Source organism: Cyprinodon tularosa, unplaced genomic scaffold, assembly GCF_016077235.1.
Source record: "Cyprinodon tularosa strain WSP-4 unplaced genomic scaffold, ASM1607723v1 ctg1087, whole genome shotgun sequence".
In the NCBI taxonomy this organism is placed as follows: Eukaryota; Metazoa; Chordata; class Actinopteri; order Cyprinodontiformes; family Cyprinodontidae; genus Cyprinodon; species Cyprinodon tularosa.
Genome location: NW_024037879.1, coordinates 138,154 through 161,221, shown reverse-complemented (window position 1 = coordinate 161,221; position 23,068 = coordinate 138,154). Strand labels below are relative to the sequence as shown.

General features: G+C 39.0%; 1 protein-coding gene and 1 long non-coding RNA gene across 2 annotated transcripts in view; one reads left to right on the top strand and one right to left on the bottom strand.

Annotated features, from left to right (window-relative positions):
* Positions 1-5,535: 5,535 nt before the first annotated feature.
* LOC119788114 (CMP-N-acetylneuraminate-beta-galactosamide-alpha-2,3-sialyltransferase 1-like) overlaps positions 5,536-23,068 on the bottom strand; it is a 43,217-nt gene continuing 25,684 nt past the window's right edge. Inside the window, exons 1-7 of the mRNA XM_038292273.1 lie at positions 20,147-20,256; positions 16,041-16,289; positions 15,732-15,928; positions 15,465-15,644; positions 6,253-6,298; positions 6,048-6,167; positions 5,536-5,906 (exon numbers count right to left, since the gene is read on the bottom strand). Of these exons, the coding sequence (XP_038148201.1) occupies positions 5,739-5,906; positions 6,048-6,167; positions 6,253-6,298; positions 15,465-15,644; positions 15,732-15,928; positions 16,041-16,250 (921 nt within the window). The 5' untranslated portion in view covers positions 16,251-16,289; positions 20,147-20,256 and the 3' untranslated portion in view covers positions 5,536-5,738. Of the gene's footprint in view, positions 5,907-6,047; positions 6,168-6,252; positions 6,299-15,464; positions 15,645-15,731; positions 15,929-16,040; positions 16,290-20,146 lie in introns of the transcript that reaches the window.
* Positions 22,591-22,921, top strand: LOC119788139. The gene is made up of 2 exons (XR_005281423.1): positions 22,591-22,769; positions 22,838-22,921. It is a non-coding gene; the product is annotated as an uncharacterized LOC119788139 (long non-coding RNA).

The following is a 23,068-nucleotide window of genomic DNA, read 5'->3' as shown; positions in this document are numbered from 1 at the left end:
TCTGAACAAAAGTTTGCTGGCTTTTCTCTACAGTGATATTCGCCATTCTTTAACTGTACAATAAAAATGCATAAATTATTCAATTTGGAGAAAAAAATAGGTATCTTCTTCAAAAACAACAGTTGATCCACGTGATGAGATTGACATTAACTGATCTTAACTACTGCTCATTTACTCCCTTTAGAGGTTTGTACCACAAACATGCTTCCTCATTTCATGCTATTTCAAAGCTCTTTCCTTCTATTTAGCTCTAACTGAACCACTGGTTTGATGATTCAACCTTATCATTTTAAGGAAAGTATCTTAATGAAATTTGAAGATAAATGATCAAAAAATGAATAAATCTCATATGTCATTAGATGAAATTGTTAGATATTTTTAAACAGATATAAATAGGAATGCTTGTTAAAATTGTTTATTGGAGTCATTAATGATCTAAATGAATGTGTAAAATATGTTTGATGCAAAGTTGTTTTAACACAGTGGGAAACTTCAAAATCATCTAGTGAAAATAATTGTGAAATGCTAAAATGATTATCATACCTTAAACACTTAAAATGTAGATTTTTGTGTGAGCTCTTTTTTCCCAGGATTGTTTAAATCACCACAGAAAATACAATTATTTCTAGATGTGGCAGTGAAGAAGATTCTTTTTTGAAAAAATTCTTGTAAATTTATTTAAAACCCCATGCATCTGGAATATATGTTTATATGTTCCTCCCTTTCATGTTTGCACTTTCTGTCTTTCTGTCCAGTTATTTTTCAGTATTTCTTTTTTGTACAGCAAGTCATACCTTCTTTTGTAAGTCTTGTGGTTGTTTGAAAATACTGTGTGCATGATTAGAGGATGAAACCTCAGCACATGGATTTAATTGTAATTAGAAAATATTTTTGTGATGCTAAAGAGAAGTTAAGTGTTGTAACTTTTATTTTTAACCAGTTGTTGTAGGTGTTGATAGCTGTAGGCAGGAAGGATCTTCTGTAGTGGCCTTTCACCTGATCTGAAAAGAGGCGTAGACAGAACATTTTTATAAGGGTGGCCAAGCATTAACCAATGTACGCTGAGGTGTGGCCGAAAGTGGATAGGTGCCAGAACCTCAGGGTCAATTTACACTGTTCCAACAGGAAAATGAACAAGCAAAACAACCAGATTTTCAAAATAAAGACAAACTATACTTTCCTACAGCCTTTGCTAACATATAGACACATAGAGTTAAACATCTGTGCTTTTTAGATAAAAGGTATAGTGGATACAATTCTTTCCAGTAAGATTTCTGGGGCGAACATCTTTTCCATCGTCATTACTTACCTACTTTTATCAATAAACCTTCTGCATATAAATTTATTATTTAAGAAGTTTTAAAATAGTAATTTATCTATGATTTCACTAAAGACTCCTAGATGACTTGCAGAAACATTTCATTTTTATCATTTTACCCCATATATAACACAAAATCTAGGTCTGAAAACAGAATGAATTCTGTACTTAACTGAAAGAATGTTTTTGTCTTTTTGAATATTCCACTTGAGTATTGCTGTTGCCACCGTTTAAAGGGAATAAAATGGTAGTGGTGGCTACAGGGGTGGCCAGTGATTGGCTGAGGATGGCGATGGCCACCCCTGGCCCCCCATCTAGCTGTGCCTGGATCTGAAGAGAAGTCTCTTAGTGGAGCCACTGTTGTTCTTTTACAGTGTGATAAAGAGGATGCTCACTGTTGTCCATAATGTTCTCAAGTTTATGAAGAAAAGGTTCTAGATGTCATGAACAGGGGATAGATGGACCCAGTATTCAAGGAGAGACAGTCAGTAGGAAAGTTCAAAAAGGTTTATTAAATAAACAAAAACTAAAGTCTGACAGGGACCTGTGCATGACTAGGTGGTCACGCACAGGAGCAGACAGGATCAGGTGCAGACAGGCAGGCTCAGTGGAAGAGGGTAGCCGAGACAGGACGTGGAACCAGAACTTGATGCAGGACTTTAAACTGGTCTCCTCCCTGGAGCCAGGCCTACTGGATAAAAACTGAACCTCCCCACATATTGAGCCAAAAACCCAGAGGACTCGGCGGGGGAGGAACAGTGGACAATCAGGAGACGAGACAAACACTAAAACCCTCTTTCCACTGGCTGCCAGGATCCATGACATGAACCATGAAATAAAAATAACAGACAGGCTAACAGAAAGACAAGTAATGATCTGGCACTGAATGCTCAGGCTGAAGGGAATTTAAACTAGAGGAAACAGGCGGAGGAATAAATTATAATTGAGGCAGAGAGGGAAAACAGCAGGTGAGAGGAATTACTAATTAGGGAGAGCAAACAAGCCAGATCATGACACTAGAGGATATCCTAGAACACACATTATCGGGCATCAAATGCTGCTGAACTTTTAACTTTTAGCCCTTTAAATTGTTCATCTCATTGTATTTTTCAATAACGCATTTTTTGCACAAATGCCATTTTGCACTGAACCACTGCAACTTGCACACTGTCTCTTATCCTCTGCACTGTTCACACTTTGACCACTGCTGCACTTTTTGTATTTTTCTATAACTCGTGCCATTTGAAATATCAATGCAACGTTCATAAGCTGTATGTAACGCAATTTCGTTCTGTATGCACCCTGTGCATACAAAATGACAAATAAAGAAGTCTAAGTCTAAGTCTAGAACATAGCTGGCCATCTTTATTAGCTTGTTGTGCTTTTTTAATTTGTTAGCTCTAATACTCAGCAGATGAATGCAGAAGAGATTACATACACCACAGTAGCCTTATATGCAGCATCTTCTGGCAAAAACCAAAAGACATAAGCTTCCTTAGGAAGTACAATCTGCTCTTTCCCTTCTTGTAGACCACCAAGGTATTTATACTCCACCACCTCAAGGTTTTTTCCCATTTAATTAACAGTATTCAATTTGTTCCTGTTTTTTCTGAAGTCTACAATAACCAATCGGTTTGTTATGATTAAGGATTAGATGGCTGTTTCTCAGTTCCCAAGAATGTGAGTACAGACTTGTGCCCTCGCCATGTTCTTCAGAAGAACAAAGGAATGTCTGGATTTGGTGACAACGAGAGCACGCACCAAAAATATGGGTCAATTGGAACAGAAGCGTACTCGTGATGTCATCACACGCTCGGCTCATCTACAGCTGTATTTCACCTCCTGTTATTAATAGTCTCTAGATAATAATAAATTCTTACTTTTTTCATTTGTTGGGAGAATAATAATTAACACAGTCATATAAACACAAATCAAATGAACATTTTGCGAGATAAAACAAGGCACCGGGTTCTTAACACACGGCTATGCAGAGAGAGGGCTGCTGCAGACGGGCTAGGATTAGATCTGGCTGCTGTTACCCTCGAAGGTCCGCTGGTTGCCGCCGTCCTCTCAACTTTGGATTTTTTTTTTTTTTTTTATTACGCATTAAATCTGCAAATTGGCCATATAGTCAAGTTTAAAAGTACAATATTCTCACCTCAAATTATCCTAAAACATACTTTTATTGAACCACAGCAGTAGAAAAGAGAACTTTTAACTTAATACTCTGAGCTCTGTGAGCGCTCCACTGGAAGCTGCTGTTGCTGCAGTGCATGCTGGGACAGCTGCACAGGTGTCAAGTAACGAAGTACAAATACTTCATTACTGTACCTAAGTACACTTTTTAGGTATCTATACTTTACTCCATTACTTATTTTTTCTCCTACTTTTGACTTCTACTCATTACATTTTCACACAAGTATCTTTACTTTCTATTCCTTACATTTTTAAAACAAACGTTACTCGTTACTCTTGGCTTCGGTTTAAAGCACAGGTCACGGATTAGGGGACTGCGATGTTATGAACAACATTAAATCCAAAGATTTTGTCCGAGGTAAAGCTGATGTATTTGTTGTAGTCTCTTGTTATTCACACACAACAATAAACAGTGATTAGCCGACGTGGGTTTTAAAACTGCAAAGCTTTGTCTTCAACTGAAAATCAAACGCGCATCTACACAGACCAGTGTGATGCATTCGCGAGCGTCAGACAGCTATGGTGCATTCAGGAGCATGGGACATTTCAGACTTACAAGGAAAGAGACAAAAACGGAACAGAACCCATACAATAATGTATTTATTCAGAAACAGTGTGGGCTTTCTTATAATACTGAATGCTCTATATTGTGTTTCTGTTATTTTTTGATTATGCACATCTGCTAGCTTTTTATTCTAAAAAGTATCAAAGTTTTTCAAAAGCCTGTTTAAAAGCTCCAAATGAGGCTTCGGTCGTACAGCGACAATTGCGCTGTCATTGTTTTACAGGGCAGAATTTGCATTTGCTGAATCTTGTCTTTTAACTAGTGATGGATATACAGGAATACAGTCATACAAGTGTAAACTCCTCTCAGATAGAACAGGATGCAATATTTGGCAATTTCTATTTTTATTTTTTCATCTTTTTTTTTTAATTCAATGTAACATGAATGCATAAATACGTCATTTTATTTCAGTGTTAAATTCTGTTTAAAGTAACAGATCATTAAAAATGTCTCCTGACATTTACTGGTTGATTTTCTTTATTCGGACCCCACATATATTTTATTAGTTACCCCTGGTTTAATGTTTCTAAATATGTATTTCATGTCATGTGCGCCATCCAATGCAGATCATTGGTGCTATCCACATCTAGTGAAAACTAGTGTAATTGGATGAGTCGTATAACGCAAACACTCATTGGTTAGTTAAAGGAAATCATCAGAAGCAAGCAGGTGTTCTTCAAACTGTAAACGAGAATTGTCTATGCCATGCTACAATGTTGGATTCAGAAAAACATGTCTAAATGTCTGAAAGGTCGGACACAGGTGAGAGCGTATCGGGAGATGGAGACGGAGACCAACAAGACCTCCCTCATCCTTGGCCCTATCTCAAAGAATTTCTTGAAATAGTGGAAAAATTGTGCTTTCAATTCATATAGTGGCATCTGGCCTTTTTCTTAAAGGATACTTCATACTTTTATACTTTAAGTAGTTTTTGGAGCACATACTTTTTCACTTTTACTTGAGTAAAGAGGTCAAGTTGATACTTCAACTTTTACCAGAGTGTTTTTAAAGTACTTCTACTTAAGTAACAAATGTGTGTACTTTTGACACCACTGGACAGCCGTCAATCTCAAGAACGGACAAATCTGCTCTGATGCATGGGTAAAAGGGAGGGGCGAGAACAACATCCGGGTACTTTGTCCGTTCTCGGTCTGCTGTTCTTCTGAATCGGAGCAGTACTAGGGATGAGGCTGATGACCTTTCATGAGCATACAGGAATGCACAAGTACAGACATTGAGAAATGGCCAGCCTGTTAATTAATTTTTTTGAGGAGTTTCAGCAGCAGTACCGTCATCACAGCATAGAATTTCAATGAAGTGGTCAGTGCAACAGGTCTATAGTCAACTGTAGGTTGAGTGTCCTTTGGTACTGCAAGGCAGAAGGTCTTCCACATCATTATTGATACAACAAAGCAAAAACACACCAGGGAGCCAACCCTGAATTTGATTTGATCATTAGCTTTATTGGTGGGTTTAGCTTGCTTGTAGTTACAATGGTATCAACAAGCTATAAGGATTACTTCGGTTTCTAGGAATTTACCACAATATAACTTATATAACTTCATCACAGCTAAGGTAAAATAAATTATCCATATTTAACTAAAATCCAACTTTAAAAAAGTCAGCTTTATCCACAGTAATGAAGTCTTTGATGAAACGTCAAACACCTTTATAGAACTTTATAGCTTTTCTGACCGCTAAAAATTGTATGAGGTCATATTGGTCACGTCCTGGATGCAATCCAGTTTTCAACCGTTTGTTTCTGAGTACTTCAAAGTAATGGCTCCAGTTCCCATCGCTATCAGCTCCAAATCCAAACACGTTAACCTGGATATAGACACACAAAAAGTGTCAAGATCAGTTGGTTTGACAATTAATGTAAGCTTCTCTTCTTAGCATTATTGTTATCAATACAAACCAAAAAAAATAGCCATTATCTTCTCCTAGGAAACATTAGTGTGAAGTTACCTGATCACAAAGGTGAAGAGCAAGAACCAAAGTCATGAAGCCAGTTGAAGGATACCCCCTTTTGTTTTGCAACCAGATTTCATGAACATACCACATAAAAGCCGGACTGATCACCATCACCTGTTAACAGCAACTTTCGGATTTATTTCTTAGTTTTGCGAGAGAGAAAAAAGTCAACTTGAACTACTTACAGCACATTACTCACCAAGTCTTTGTTGGCTCTTATTTTGGATTTTAATGGTGCGTATGATCTGGTGAAACAAGAACTTAGAGTTAAAAAACAAACTCTTTCTTTATTGGAACCAAATATAACAATTTTAAAAATGCCTGACAATTCAAAACAGTGTTGTTTTGCCTGTGCAACTTGTATGTTGCATTTAAATGAGGCATAAAACTTTCTCTGTGTATAAAACATTTTTCTGTAGCCTTGAGAGACCTCACTTTTGACAAAAAATCCTCCTTCTTGGTTTGTTTGGCCTGGCTTTTCATCTATGTGCAGGATTCATGGCATCACTGCATTTCCTATGCCATCAGCCAATGTGTCGATCCGAATGCCTCAAAATGTAGCTCCTCCCTCATGTTCTTCACTCCTGTTCTTTCACCTTTTTGGGTTCAACAATAATGGCAGACTCACACAAAACTTGACATAGTGCTGCTGTGATTTAATATGCTGTTAAATGTTTAAAATTATGTCTTAAACATCATTTAATGTTGAAATAATCTAATCACACTGAGAGATAATAAATGTTGGTGCTCCTACGAATATAAAATAATATTAAACAACAAAAAGTCATAATAACAAAGTAACCGTTCCTAAAATAATGTTTCCGTAAGCTTATGAACCTTTAGAGTAGGTAATAGAGGATAAAAGGGAAAAGAACTTCCAGCTATAACATCTTTTTTATATAAGATTTTCACATGATCTCACAATAGCTATATAATTTCTATATTTATAATTTATGATTATGATATATATTTATATAATTTGAATGTTTAATTTGAAATTGTCCCTTTGAAACTCCCTTTTATAAGTAAATAACCTCCAGCAGAACCAGGCTCACTCAGAATGAGCGGCCATCTGCCAAGGCTGACTGGGGTCCAAGGAGACAGGAGCAGACATGCAGATATTCACATAAATGAAATAAGTGTTTTGGCACTGAGGCCCTGGCAGAATGAGTAACCTAGGAAAACAATTAGATTAGTCTTCCCCTCCTGGGCCTGGACACTGGTGGTGGATTAAAGGCTGATTTATGCTTAGAAACCAGGTCGTCTGCGTTTGTGTCACAGTTAATGCAAATATGCCCCTGCCCCCTCTGTAGACACTCTGCTGCACCTCTCCAAAATTGTAGGTGACGGCAGACAGTGCCGCAGACAGTGCCGCAGACAGGAGGCCTCTGATTGGTCAAAATCTACATCTGCTCTACACTATGCGTATTTCCTGTTTGGTACCTTCCTAGCTTGTTTTGTTTGTATGACCGCCATTGTGGAAAACGACTTGTGAAGATGGACCAGCTAGAACAGCGAGGTGCGCAAGAATGCTGGGACCCTTTTTCCACCTGGATCCCCACTCTTTTTCACCCTCATGTCCCTCCGTTGTCGCACAAACTTGCCCCGCAAGTCGCAGATAAATCAAAAATATCTGCGACAAGCTCACTGCAACACACTGCTGCGGGAGGATAACCAACCCTTAAGCCAGAGGGTGAGTGGGGGTGGATAAAAGGGTGAGGGAGGAGATTGGGTGGTAGGTGGGGGAAAGTCAGCTTGTGTGCAGGAGAGAGTAGCTAGACTAGGATTTTAGATTTGATTTTGCTTAATTTTTGCTTATCATTACCTAGCCAAAAGTCAAAGTTATAGTAAAACGTAAAGTATTTTTCTTTTCTAAATGTTACTGAGGTCACTACAACTGAGGAGATGGAATTCGTTACAACCCAACTCTGATCAGAAAAGCTAAATAAGGGCATTTCTTTTTAACAGGAACCAAGAGAGGTAGCTGAGGTTAATTACAGTAAATAACCGACAAGAACAACTGACGATTTTCTAATAAAAAACAGTGTCATTTGATAGAAAAATGTTTTCTTGTACACATATTTTAGTTATCTTTTTTATAGAAAATTGAGACTGCCTAGAAATGTGCTTCGGTGTGTAAGTTTGCCAAAACAATGTCGGACTCCGTAATTTTCTCTGGTCCCCTCCCTGATCTGACCATTGATGACATGTTTAGCCGCATGTCGTCATTCAACCGCTGGTTGTCTAGGTGGTGTCCTGAAAACAACATGGGCTACATTAATAATTGGCAATCCTTTTGGGGAAAGCCTGGTCTTATTCGGAGAGACGGCATCCATCCCACTTTGGATGGTGCAGCTCTTCTTTCTAGGAATCTGGCCACATTTATTAGTCCTCCAAAACCCTGACCACCCAGGGTGCAGACCAGGAAGCAGAGTTGTAGTTTAACACACATCTCTGCAGCTTCTCTACTGTTACCCACTCTTTACTCCATCCAGACAGTGTCTTGCCCACGACCAAAATCTAATAAATTAGCAAATATTCCCAAAGGAGTAAATCATGATAATCTAATTAAAATTAAAATAAGTCCAACTGGGGAAAAAGTTAAAACGATTAAATGTGGTCTGTTTAACATAAGATCTCTTTTCTCTAAAAGTCTAAAAAAAATGTCTTGATTTGTGATAATCACAACTTACTTACTAACTTACTAACTGACTTATGTTGTCTTACAGAAACCTGGCTGCAGCAAGAGGATCATGTGAGCATAAATGAGGCAACTCCTTCAAGCTATTTAAATTTTCACATACCCAGAAGTTCTAGATGAGGAGGAGGAGTAGCAACAATCTTCCAGTCTGACTTACTGATTACTCCCAAGACAGTTAATACCTACAACTCTTAATTTCCCTGATCCAAATTTCAAAGCAAGAAAAACCTCTTCTTTTTGTAACTTTGTATCGTCCACCAGGTCCTTACTCTGAAATTTTAGATGAGTTTTCAGAGTTCCTTTCTGATTTGGTATTAAATACTGACAGGGTCATCATAGTGGGAGATTTTAACATCCATGCTATCTTAGATACTATTGGCTTTGTTCAAAATGGGAATAGTCCCACACATTCTCATCTTCATACTTTGGATCTTGTGCTGACATGGCATAGAATGTGAAGAAATAACAGTATTTCCTCACAACCCTGTCCTCTCTGACCACTTTCTAATAACCTTCAGGATTACTTTAACAGAGTTCTCCTCCCCCTAAAGAAGGTTCAATTTTAGTATATCATTATCAGATAGTGCAGTTATACATTTTAAAGAATCTGCTTCACTTTCTCTCTCCTCTGTGTCGTGAGCAGTGCTGCAGAGTGCAAAAGCTTAGTTTATTCCCCTTCACAGGTTGATGATTTTGTTGATGGGGTTGCTAGTTCTCTAGATACTGCCTTAGACAACGCAGCTCCCTTGAAAATGAAAACCGTTAAAAATAGAAAGCTGGCTCCTTGGTTTAATGCAGAGCTGCACACTTTGAAGCAAAGGAAACTGGAGAGAAAATATCGCTCCACAGGCCTACGGGAATTCTACTTAGTCTCGGAAAATTGTTTACTGCTGTATAAGAGGACCCTTTGTAAAGCAAGAGCAGCATATTTCTCCTCATTAATAGAGGAGAATAAGAATAATCCTAGATTTCTTTTTAATACAGTTGCCAAACTCAACCAGAGCCACAGCTTAGTTGAACCGTCCATTCCACCTACTCTTAGAATAAAAATTTTATGGGATTCTTTATTAATAAGATTGATCTTATTAAAAATAAGATCATAAGCACTCCTCTATCCGCGATTGTATCTGAGGTAGTCATGGAATCTGAGCCGGGTTTAGACTGCTTTTATCTGTCATGATCTGGCCTGTTTCTCTCCCTTAATTAGTAATTCCCCTCACCTGCCCTCTTCCTTCCCTGCCTCAATTATAACTTATTCCCCTCACCTGTTTCCTTTAGTTTATATTCAGTTCAGCCTGAGCATTCAGTGCCAGATCATTGCTTGTCTCTCTGTCAGTCTTTCTGTTCAGTTTTTATTTGGTTCATGTCCTGGATCCTAGCTGCCAGTGGAAAGAGGGTTTTAGTGTTTGTCTTGTCTCCTGATCGTCCACTGTTCCTCCCCTGCGGAGTCCTCTGGGTTTTTGGCTCATTATGGGGGGAGGTTCAGTTTTTATCAAAGTAAGCCTGGCTCCAGGGAGGAGACCAGTTTAAAGTCCAGCTTCAAGTTCTGGTTCCACGTCCTGTCTCGGCTACCCTCTTCCACTGAGCCTGCCTGTCTGCACCTGATCCTGTCTGCTCCTGTGCGTGACCACCTGGTCATGCTTCTGGTCCCAGTCAGACTCTGAACCCTCCTGGAAGCCTGTGGATGCCTGGAAGTCTGGATCATGTCACCTGTTTCTGTTCCTGCCTGATCTGGATCCTGTCTGTTCCTGTCTGTTCTGGATCCCTCACCAGGATCAGCTTCCACCATCACCTCTGGGACTGCAGCACTGGGGACACTCGTGGTCTGGTCTGTTAAACCAGGTAAGTGACCAACACAGTTAATCTTCTATCAGTTGATTGTGGTCACTTACCTGTGTTTCTCCCCCAGAGTGTCTGAGATTGGGCGGTGCCCCGCCCCCCGCCTGCAGTGTCCGCGAGCCACAGCTCCGCTTTGTTTTGTTTTTATTTTAATAAATCTTTTGAACTTTCCTACTGACTGTCTCTCCTGAATACTGGGTCCATCTGTCCTCGTTTCCTGACATGATCCAGTTGAACTTTCAGAGTTAGCAAAATGTTGTCTTCATCTAAGCCTTCAACTTGTATGTTAGATCCTGTTCCAACCAGGTTATTTAAGGAGGTATTCCCTTTGATCTCCTCCTCCATTTTATATGTGATTAATCTATCTCTGTTAGAGGGATATGTACCTAAGGCTTTTAAGGTTGCTGTAATTAAACCTCTGCTTAAGAAACCGTCTCTTGACCCAGATGACTTGGTCAATTAGAGACCTATTTCCAATCTTCCTTTCTTATCTAAAATTCTTGAGAAAGTAGTTGCCAAACAAGTTTGCGGTCACTTACACCATAATGAACTTTTTGAAGAGTTTCAGTCTGGCTCATCATAGCACTGAAACAGCTCTGGTGAAAGTCACTAATGAAATTCTCATGGCCTCAGATAATGGACTTATTACGTATCTGTGCTCGTCCTGTTGGATCTCAGTAATGCATTTGATACAGTTGATCATAATATTCTTTTAGAAAGACTTGAATATTTTGTTGGAATTAAAGGTATAGCACTAGACTGCTTTAAATCTTATTTATCTGATCTACCGTATTTTCACGACTATAAGGCACACTTAAACGTCTTTTTTTTTCCTCAAAATGTGCGGTGCGCCCTTTGGTGCGGTGCGCCCTATGTGTGTTGTAACTGAGACTTTTGAGACCACCTCATTAAGGAGATGATGAAAGAGTGGCTGAATGTAAGGAGACCAGGTGTTTTTTTTCCACTCATCACCATCGCTGTTAATATGTAACTCCATGCGTGCCCATCTCACAGCTGATGTGAAAAACATGGAGAAACAAATTAACGCTGTGCTCGCTGTTCAACCGCTGGACATCGGTGTAAACCGGACCCAGCAGGTGCAGCAGAAGCAGCGAGTTTACATGCAAAGTCAATGGTTGATGCGCGTATAGGCGCAGCAAAAGGTCCCGCAGCGCGTTTTGAGCAGCAGGCGTTGCGCGTCGGGAGCGTTTAAGCATCTGACGTGCTGCTGCAGCTCGAGATGGAAAAATTGAAGTTTTGCTGCTGGAAGCGCCGCATCAACCAATCAGAGAAGCTGATCTGGGAGCTGACAGCGAGACAGACACATCGCTCTGATGACATATGATATTAAAGCAAATGAAAGGGCTGGATGGATGAGGAGATGATGAAAGGCAGGTGTATGTGAGGAGACCAGGTGGTTTTTTCCACGCATCACCATCGCTGTTAATCTGTGACTGCGTGCCCATCTCACAGCCGATGTGAAAAAAAAGGTGAATCAAATGGATACTGTGCTCGCCGTTATCCCGGGGGGTCTGACAAAGAAACTTCAACCGCTCGACATCGGTGTGAAGCGGCCGTTCAAAGTAAGGCTGCGAGCAGCGTGGGAGCGATGGATGGCCGACAGAGACCACAGTTTCAGGATAAGTGGAAGGCAGCGCCGGGCAAGTTACGCCACCGTTTGCGGATGGATTGTAGATGCTTGGACTAACGTGTCTGCTGGCGCTGTTGTATCAGCTTTCGCAAAAGCCGGCATTATTTCTGAGGAGCTGCGCTGCACGGAAAGTGACTCTGACAGCGAAGAAGGGGAAATTGGCATGTCTGATTTAGCGCAGCTGTTTAATTCAGAAACAGAGGATGATGACTTTGATGGGGTTGATTAATACTTTGTAATAAATACATGAATAAAGCACAATCATACTCAGTTTTGCTCCCGCTCTATTTTTCTACCTGAAAACTTAATTCAACAGCAGCCTCTGGGCGGGTCTCCTCCGGGTTCACCGCGGTGGCTGGCAGGTGTTTTTTCATCTAAATAATCTAAATCTTGCAGCTATATTTGCTGTGATCAGTGGGAATAAAGTAGTTTTAATATGTTTTTAAGTGAGAAAGGCCACCTGAAAACTTAATAATTGCAGTCAGTTCATCCAGATTATCTATTTCTGTCAGAGGCGCTCAGACCCCCACATACCAGCGGTGCACCGACAGTAGAAATCCCTTCATCAGCAGCCTCTAGGCTGGGCAGCCTCCGGGTTCACCGCGGTGGCTGGCAGGTGTTTTCCATCTAAATAATTTAAACTGCAGGCACCAGGATACCGGTAATAAAAGCGAACATATTCTGTCGGCAGGTTTCAGGAGTTTAATTTAATTTAGGAGTGACCACACTGTGTCATCTGCGATGTGTCTGTCTCACGGCCAGCTCCCAGGTTTGATTAATACTTTGTAATAAATACATGAATAAAGCACAGTCATACTCAGTTTTGCCCCCGCTGTATTTTTAAATACGCAGTAGAGGTATTTAAAGGTAGTAGAGGACATGTACCTGTATATAAAAAACGCGCCCTACAGTCCGGTGCGCCTTATGTGTGTGTTAAATACAGAAATGGGACACATAACTGAGAGTGCGCCTTTTAGTACGGTGCGCCTTATGGTCGTGAAAATACGGTAATTCAGTTTGTTCACATTAATGACAAATCTTCCACATGCTCAAAGGTTACCTGTGGAGTACCACAGGGATCAGTGCTGGGACCAATTCTCTTTACTTTATATATGCTCCCAATCGGTAGAATTATTAGACAGCATGGGATTTTCACTGTTATGCTGATGATACTCAGCTATATCTGTCTATAATCCAGATGAAGCTAACCCATTACATAGTTTACAGGCATGTCTGAAGACATAAGAACCTGGATGACTCTTAACTTTCTCCTTCTGAATGCAGACAAAACAGAAGTTATAGTCTTTTGACCAGAGTCTTTGAAAAATAAGCTAATTAGTCAGTCACTTAATTTGGATGGGATTAAACTGATTTCAGATAATAAAGTAAAAAATCTTGTTGTTGTTTTTGATCAGGACCTGTCATTTAAATCCCATATCAAAGAGGTTTCTAGAATTACCTTCTTTCATCTGAGGAATATTGCAAATATTAGAAATATCCTGTCCAGGGGTGATGCTGAGAAACTATTCCATGTATTTGTTATTTCAAGGCTGGACTATTGTAATTCTTTACTATCAGGAAGTCCACAAACTGTAGTTAAAAGCATTCAGCTGATCCAAAATGCTGCAGCCAGAGTTCTGATGAAAATTAAAAAGAGAGATCACATCTCTCCTATCCTGGCTTATCTTCATTGGCTTCCTGTTAAATCCAGAATAGAATTTAAAATCCTCCTTCTCACATATAAAGCCTTAAATGGCCAAGCTCCATCTTATATCAGAGATCTGATTGTTCCTTATGTTCCTAACAGATCACTTCGCTCTCAAGTCTGCATGTTTACTAGTGGTTCCTAGAATTTCTAAAAATAGAATGGGAGGCAGATCTTTTAGTAATCAGGCTCCTCTCCTGTGGAACCAACTACCAGTTTTAGTCCGTGAGGCAGACACCCTGTCTACTTTTAAAGCTACAGTGTGTAATTTTCAGCGACATCTAACGTTCAGACTGCAGACCGCAGCAACATGAACATCTCCCCCCCACCGCTTCTCCCCCCCCCCCAACAGTACGGCGAGCGTTACGGGACAAAATGTCTTCCACGACGTCACCTACCTTCTCAAGTGATGAGGTTTGTTTACATAGATAATTTTACAGATAGTATTTATTAGTATCTATAGTAGTATTTAGTATCTATTGTTCAGTACCGTCTCAGTTCATCTCTCTCAACTTGCCGTAGTTACTTTCGAGCGTAATGGGCGATCTCGCAATCGCTAGTTTGTTGGCTCTGTGCTGAGGTAGCGCAAAGATGTCTGCCTCCATGGCTGCGAGACCCGCTCCTATGTAATTATAAATAACGAATTCTAAGGCAACGCAAATATTAAGGTTAAGAGGCTGAGCTCGTAGATGATGATAAATAACTTAGTTATGTATAATATATTACATTTCTGACTGTATATACTTGTAATTATTACACACTGTAGTTTTAAGACTGAGTCTTAAAACTTTCCTTTTTGATAAAGCTTATAGTTAGGGTGGCTCAGGTTATCCTGAGCTATCTCTATAGTTATGCTGCTATAGGCTTAGACTGCTGGAGGACATAGGGACCCCCATTTCATCATTCTGCTTCATTCTCTCTCTATTCTCCTATTCTGCAGAATCTGTTAGTTCAATCTCTAGTGTTCTGCTCTCTCTGCTTGTCCTCAGAGTAGCTTTGCCTCGTCTGTTCCTGTTTGGCTGTGTCGCCATCCTGGAGAGAATCATCAACTGTGCTCCTGCCATCAACACCATTTGTTTAAAGATGCTGGAGATCGGCCTGTTTTCCAGTGCGGTCCTGTTTCTCTGACCGTGACTGGCTGGATGTGCTCTCTTCGTCCTCTGACATGGGAACTGGCTCGGAGCTCGTCTGCCTGGCTGCCTTTTGAAGTAATTATTATTTTTTGTTATTATTTTGATTTTTTTTATTGTGTGAACTTAGTTTTAACCATTTTTTTTAGCTGTTTTGTCTTTTATCTGTACTCTTTTATGTTTTATTTATTTTTCAATACATATTTTATATATATTTTATATATATATATTCAAAAACAGGGGGGTTGTTTTACGTGATTAAAAAATATATTTGGACTGGATTGGAAAGTTTTTTTAAATGTTTCATTTTTTTTCAATGCATAAAAATGCTGTAAAGGTAATGTTGAAATAATAATACAGTCCATGCCCTTTAAATATATCTTACTTTCCATAGAATCCTGTTGTAAAAGCCTGGATGAGCCACTCCAAGTCTTGTATTTTAAAGGGGAGCAGCAGAAGATGGGTGGCGCCATCTAAGTTTACAGCACTCTCTGGATACATGACATGATGAGTCGTTTTAGTCCCAACATCAGCCTCGTAACCACGGATCTGAGCATAGTTCATTCTGAGCAGCAGGAAAAAAAAAGGAAAATAAATGTTTGTTACAGGGTGTTTTCTTCTTTTTTTTCTAGGACAAAAATTTAACATTTACCTTATGATTGCATCATTTAAGTCTATCAAAGGTCCATACCCTGATCCTTTCAGATTAACAGAATTTCCAACCACAGCACACGTCTTGGTTCTGCCTGTGCTCGATTTTCCAAAGGTGGGAACTGGTGGAAATATCTTAAAGAGCTTCTTAACTGTCGCTTTGTAGTATGTGAAGTCATTTTTCTCTTCCTGTATGTTCTGCCACATAGATCAGAAATTGTTTATTAATGAACTCAAGTGACCCAACTGGAAAAAAAATATATACATACAGTACATCGTTTTTATACATGTAAAATAAGAGGTGGCTTGCCTTCCACCAAGTAAAAGCATCCTCGGAGATGTTGATGTTTGCAGACAGAAATGGCCCAACTCGACGAATGAACACCAGATTATCTTTAGAAAAACAGCACCATATGCTTTGATGTATCAGTTGAGGCAAGTTGGTGTATTCTGACCTGAGTAGAACCCCCATAGCTGTTACAACCAGCAGAAAAAGAAGCACCTTGATTTTATATCCCATCCTGGATGTCAGATTCTTGTAATTATGAGGGATTTTAATCTGTGAAGAAACCAAACGAAGTAGTGAATTTAAATTAATCAGCGAGGATCAGCTTTGTGCCCCTAAATCATTTGATCAAAAACTAAATTTGTAGTTAAATGCATTGATTTGAAAATTCACACTCAACTGATTTAACTCAAAAAATTGAAAAGTTTGACTTGATGAGAAACTCAAATTGGTGAATTGTTTGAATTCTCTGCAGCTAAAGGTCTCTAGCATAAAAAAATCTGAGAGAGAAAAATGTAATTGCAAATACATTTTCCAAGAAAAAAATATCAATTTTAAATCATTAGATCCAAAGCATTCTTTAAGATTACATTTTTAGTATGGAAATGGAGTGATTTTATTTCAACTATTGTTACAAATATGCATTTTAAAATAAATGCAGAAATAAACCTTAGAAAAATATCTTGATCAAGAAAAGGGGTTTGTTACTTTTTATTTTTCCCAAACATATTTATTTAAATATTGTATTTGTTGGATGGAGTTTTACAAGTTGCATTATATTGATCACATTCCCATTTAGTTTAGGCCCGTTGCAAATGCTCACTCTTGACCTACACTGAACAATAGAATGTTGTTGCCAAGATGCATGCAGATCAATAAAAATGCTTCCTCAGTTCAGAGAAAAGCCCACCCACAAAGTGAAGACAATGGGAAATGCAATTTGAAAAAAATGGATGCAATTTGTACAACTCAATTTAAAAAAAGAGAAATTGGGAGCGGGGGGGGGAATATAAAAGTACAAAACAATAAATGAAAAACTTGGGGGGAAAAAGATCATTTGAAAATATAAAATCTGACAAAAAAGTTAAATTTCTCTTAAAAAATGTAATTTTGTATATACAAAGTGTAAACAAAATGAAACTTCTTTAGTACAACTTTCAGGAAGTAAATAAACATTTCCATTCCATAAAGTGCAGCAGTGATCAAATGTTAACTGTGTGGGAGAAAATTTTATAGTTTCAAAGTTGTATTTACGGATTGCCTTTTTTTTTGTGGAAGCCCATTTTTCCACCATTCTGATAAAAAGAAAAGAAGCAACAACCTAGCTATCTCATAAATCACCCTTCATTAAACAACAACTGCGAGGATCATGTAGACAGCAAGCATGGCTACAGATGGAAGCACCAGTAATTTTGGATTTAATCATTATAACATAGTTTCTCTTGATATCTCATGATTGTGAGAATTATGAGATATTATCGCCTAATTATGACTTAGCTATATATAACTATATAGCTAAATATAAAATAGCTAAGGCCCCGTCCACACGAAGTCAAAACGAACACGAAACGCTAATATTTTCCAGAACGTTTGTCGTAAAGACGGAGACTTAAAATAAATGTGATCGACCACACGAATGCATGAAAATGCTGCAAATTGTATGCCAGGCCTGTAAGTGGCGCTGTGGTGCCAAAGCAAAAATAGCCGAAAACAGGCAACGAAATGTTGGGCACGCGCAGTAATATTTATACAACAACCAAACCGGAAAACCGGAAAATGGCCCTGCGGGTCCATTTTCGTGGTTCAGTCAAATTGAGGTGATGAACTACAGGTGCTGGTCATAAAATTAGAATATCATGAAAAAGTAGATTGATTTCAGTAATTCCATTTAAAAAGTGAAACTTGTATATTATATTCATACATTACATACAAACTCATATATTTCAGATGTTTATTTTGTTTAATTTTGATGATTACAAATGACAACAAATGAAAATCTCAAATTCATCATATCAGAAAATTAGAATATTGTGAAAAGGTTCAAAATTGATGGCCCCTGGTGCCACACTCTAATCAGCTAATTAACTCAAACCACCTGCAAAAGCCTTTAAATGGTCTTTCAGTCTAGTTCTATAGGCTACACAATCATGGGGAAGACTGCTGACTTGACAGTTGTCCAAAAGACGACCATCGACACCTTGCACAAGGAGGGCAAGACACAAAAGGTCATCGCTAAAGAGGCTGGCTGTTCACAGAGCTCAGTGTCCAAGCACATTAATAGAGAGGCGAAGGGAAGGAAAAGATGTGGTCGAAAAAGTGTACAAGCAAGAGAGATAACCGCACCCTGGAGAGGATTGTGAAACAAAACCCATTCAAAAATGTGGGGGAGATTCACAAAGAGTGGACTGCAGCTGGAGTGAGTGCTTCAAGAACCACCACACACAGACGTATGAAAGACATGGGTTTCTGCTGTCGCATTCCTTGTGTCAAGCCACTCTTGAACCACAGACAGCGTCAGAAGTGTCTTGCCTGGGCTAAAGAGAAACAGGACTGGACTGCTGGTGAGTGGTCCAAAGTCATGTTCTCTGATGAAAGTAAATTTTGCATTTCCTTTGGAAATCAAGGTCCCAGAGTCTGGAGGAAAAGAAGAGAGGCACTTCATCCACGTTGCTTGAAGTCCAGTGTAAAGTTTCCACAGTCAGTGATGGTTTGGGGTGCCATGTCATCTGCTGGTGTTGGTCCATTGTGTTTTCTGAGGTCCAGGGTCAACGCAGCCATATACCAGGAAGTTTTAGAGCACTTCATGCTTCCTGCAGCTGACCAACTTTTTGGAGATGCAGATTTCATTTTCCAACAGGACTTGGCACCTGCACACAGTGCCAAAGCTACCAGTACCTGGTTGAAGGACCATGGTATTCCTGTTCTTAATTGGCCAGCAAACTCTCCTGACCTTAACCCCATAGAAAATCTATAGGGTATTGTGAAGAAGAAGATGCAATACACCAGACCCAACAATTCAGAAGAGCTAAAAGCCACTATTAGAGCAACCTGGGCTATCATAACACCTGAGCAGTGCCACAGACTGATCGACTCCATGCCACGCCGCATTGCTGCAGTAATACAGGCCAAAGGAGGCCCAACTAAATACTGAGTGCTGTACATGCTCATACTTTTCATGTTCATACTTTTCAGTTGGCCAACATTTCTATAAATCCTTTGTTTTTATTGGTCTTCAGTAATATTCTAATTTTCTGATATGATGAATTTGAGATTTTCATTTGTTGTCATTTGTAATCATCAAAATTAAACAAAATAAACATCTGAAATATATGAGTTTGTATGTAATGTATGAATATAATATACAAGTTTCACTTTTTAAATGGAATTACTGAAATCAATCTACTTTTTCATGATATTCTAATTTTATGACCAGCACCTGTATGTCGTCTATATTGCTCTGTTCTTCCTGGAGATATTCCAGAAGAAGAAGATTCTGTTGTAAGCCCAACAGCAGGGTGAGTAGCATGAGCAGCAACCATTCAACACAGTACGGCGCCATTGTTGTTGTGATACTGTGTCGCGCATGCATGTTTAGAGGCGACGCTATGACGCATGCGTGTAAGAAAAAAAATGCGGTTAGAGCTTAAAGAGGGAAACGGGAAAACGGCGTTTCAAAATCTTCCCACTCTGAAGGCTTAATAAAAAAAAGATTGTTTACAGACCCCCGAAACGCCGGCTTCGTATGGATGGTTTGGTGAAAAATTTGTGCGTTTAGGCCAGGGTTTGACTTCGTGTGGACGGGGCCTAAGAATAGCGGAGATTTATGTAGAATGAAAGTTAACCTAAAAAAATCAGCTTTGTTTGAAGCATTTGAAGCACATGGCAGGAAGTGGAAAAGAATAAGAGCTGGGTGCTGAAAAAAGCAGACAAACAGGAAGATAACAAGCACAGATAACTTTGCAAACAGATAAACACTAAATAAAAACTTGAATCAACGTCAAGGAAAGATGTTCTCTCGAGAAAACCAAAACTCATAGCCCTGCTCTGTTTTTCAAAATATCTATAATATCTGAAAGAAAAGATAGAGAACTGCTCTGAATGAGAACATATTACTTAGATTTTGTCCTTACCTGATATCAGCTTGAGCTCTTAAATTTTTGAAGTCGTGTAAAATAAAACATTAATTGGTTTAGAACTGAAACCCATGTAGTTACTGTATATCTGTCACACCAAGTGCATCTGATATCTGAGGTGAAGTCACGCATTAAAGAGGCAGAGTCATTAAGTGAATGAGGAAGTTACTACAGTGGTATTAAAAAAAAATGAACCAAAAAACGACAAGGTCTTTGTATATATATATATATATATATATATATATATATATATATATATATATATATATATATATATATATATATATATATATATATATATATATATACATACATGTGTATATATATATACGTATATATACAGCCATTTAATGCTTGATCAAATATGAAAAAGAGGACCAGTGGTTTCTAGAAGATCGAGTATTGGATTATTCTTATTTATGAGTGAGTCTGTTAAACCCTAATAATACCTGCCTGTTACATGTCAAAACTGATGTTTTCCCAAGCAGTTTATCTACTTAGGACAGTTCAGTCGGGATAAAAAGTCATCTTCATTAGACTTGGGAATAGAATGAGAGCAATGTCCTTGAGTGGAATATTTTCATAAGATAGGAGCCATGGATGTCCCCTCCTTTAAAAACATGTATGATTAAATGATTTGAGGAAGTGGCATACTGGAGTTGTATAAAATGCTTCTTTAACTGTGATTCGGGGGCCAATTTCTTGGAGAAGCCAGCCTGGTTGGTAAGCACTGCAATCCGTAAATATCAGTAATTTCTCTGGTTTGAGTAAGATTATAATTTCTGATAAAATCTATTGTCATGTCTCATCTATTTTAAAGCATATACATTATGGAGTGTTATTTAAAGAGTTTGTCCCAATCTTTCTTGAAAAAAGTTGGGGAGAGAAAGCTTAAAGGTGTAAAAACCTTTACAAGATGGTGTAGGTGCATATAAAAGTAGAATTTTAAGGCATATCTTTTAGTTATCAGGCTCCCTGTGGATCCAAATACCGGTTTTAGTCTGCGAGGCAGACACCCTGTCTACTTTTAAGACTAGGCTTAACACTTATCTTTTTGATAAGGTTTATGATTAGAGTAAAGTAGTCAGGTTATCCTGAGATATCTATAGTCTATAGGCTTAGACTGCTGGAGGGACCACTTTACATCACCATTTTTCATTGTACCTCTATTCTCCCATTTTTGTGGTATTTGTTAAATTCCACCCATAATTTTATATGCTCTCTGTTTTTTGTTGTTGTTTGTTTTTTTCATGGTAGCTTCATCTTATATATAATTTTTTGCTGTTTCACCATCCTGGAGAGAAATATCAACTGGATTGCTGCTATCAATGCCTTTGTTTAAAGATGATAGGGTTGGGCCTTTTTTTGAGTCTCAGTCCTATTTTTCTTCTAGATATAGATATGGGCTCAGATTTAAAACTGGGCCGTCAATGTTGTGCAAATTACTTAAAAAAGTAACTAGTCATATTTACTAATTACTTCTCCAAAAAAGTTCTTTCAGCATGGTATGATATGTTTATCAAGTCTCATTGTGTCTGAATGCGCACTTTCATCTGGTTTGGTCTGCCGGCTTCCGTAGCGTCATGAACCTGCATGCGCGCGCTTTCAGGAAATCCTATACACTACTGTTTATGCTCTAAAAACATTCTAAATGACTTCGTTTCGAGTAAATTCTGGATGCTACCCACTCAGGACACTTGGAATACATTGGACGAGCAGTATGGAGGAATATTGACACGTTTTTTGTGGACTTTTATGGACCTTTCTGTCTCGGTACCATAGACCTCCATTATTTGAATGTCAGCAGACAGCAAGAAGCCTCCCAGATCTCCAGATGCATTTGAGATATGAAAAAAGTACTCCAGAGTGTTGTTCAGCATGGGGGTGAGTAGAAAATGAAGGCTAATCATGTTTTGGGTGTACTATTCCTTTAAGTGAAATATCAACAGAATCTAGTAACCAGGTTTCTGGTGAGGGTCTATTTTGGATGATTTAAGCTGTCTCTGATTTAAGTGTTTTATGATAAAAAAAAAAAACCATGTGGAGTGTAGACTGTTGTCATGGTTGCCGGGCGTAGCATGATGAGGAAAGGCAGTAAATAACATGGTAATAGAAGCAGAGGAGCAGCACATAAGCATGTTTTTGTTGGGAGCTGGAGAAGTTCCACCTTCCTCCAGCAGAGTCCGCCGTGGATCCTCCTGAGCTAAGCTGCCTGCACACCTGTGACTGATCATCTCATCAGGAGGACCACAGTACTTAAGCTGTCTTCAGACCTTGCCTCGACGCCGCAGTGTTTAATCAGTTTGGTTAGCACCTAAGCCTAGAACCTCCTGAGAACTTTGCTATCTCTGAGTCCAGTTTGGATTCTAACCTTTTTGTCTCTGCTTCCAGGTTACCTGTTTTTCTCCTGTGAAGCTCTGGAAGAGCTTAACCTGCCGAGCCAAACCTGAAGACTCTCTTCTGGATTTCCAAGCAGCTCTGGATTTAGAGCTGGGAACTCAAACCAAGGTCAACACCCTCACTTGAAGTAAGACGCTGAAACAGTTATCAGACTCTGCTGAACCAAACCATCTCCGGACCCAACAGTTCCTCTCCCAAAGTCTCTTCTACGCATCTCAAGGTACAAACCAGAATCTCTCAAGATCAATTCCAACCAAGCCAACGCTAACTGAACTGTCTCCCTCACAGACTCCAGTGAACCAGTCCCCAGGCCTGAACCAGCAAACTGTACATTTACTACGTGCTTGTGTAACAATAAACTTGTTAACTTTTCCCCTGAGTCCGTTGTGTTCTGCATCTTGGGCCTCTCAGTAAACCCATCATGACAGTTTTCATGCCAAGTGGGAATCTATCCTGTGATATGGTGGTTGGATCTATTCAGATTTGTTGAATGGTTCAATGGTTCAATTATTTCAGTGA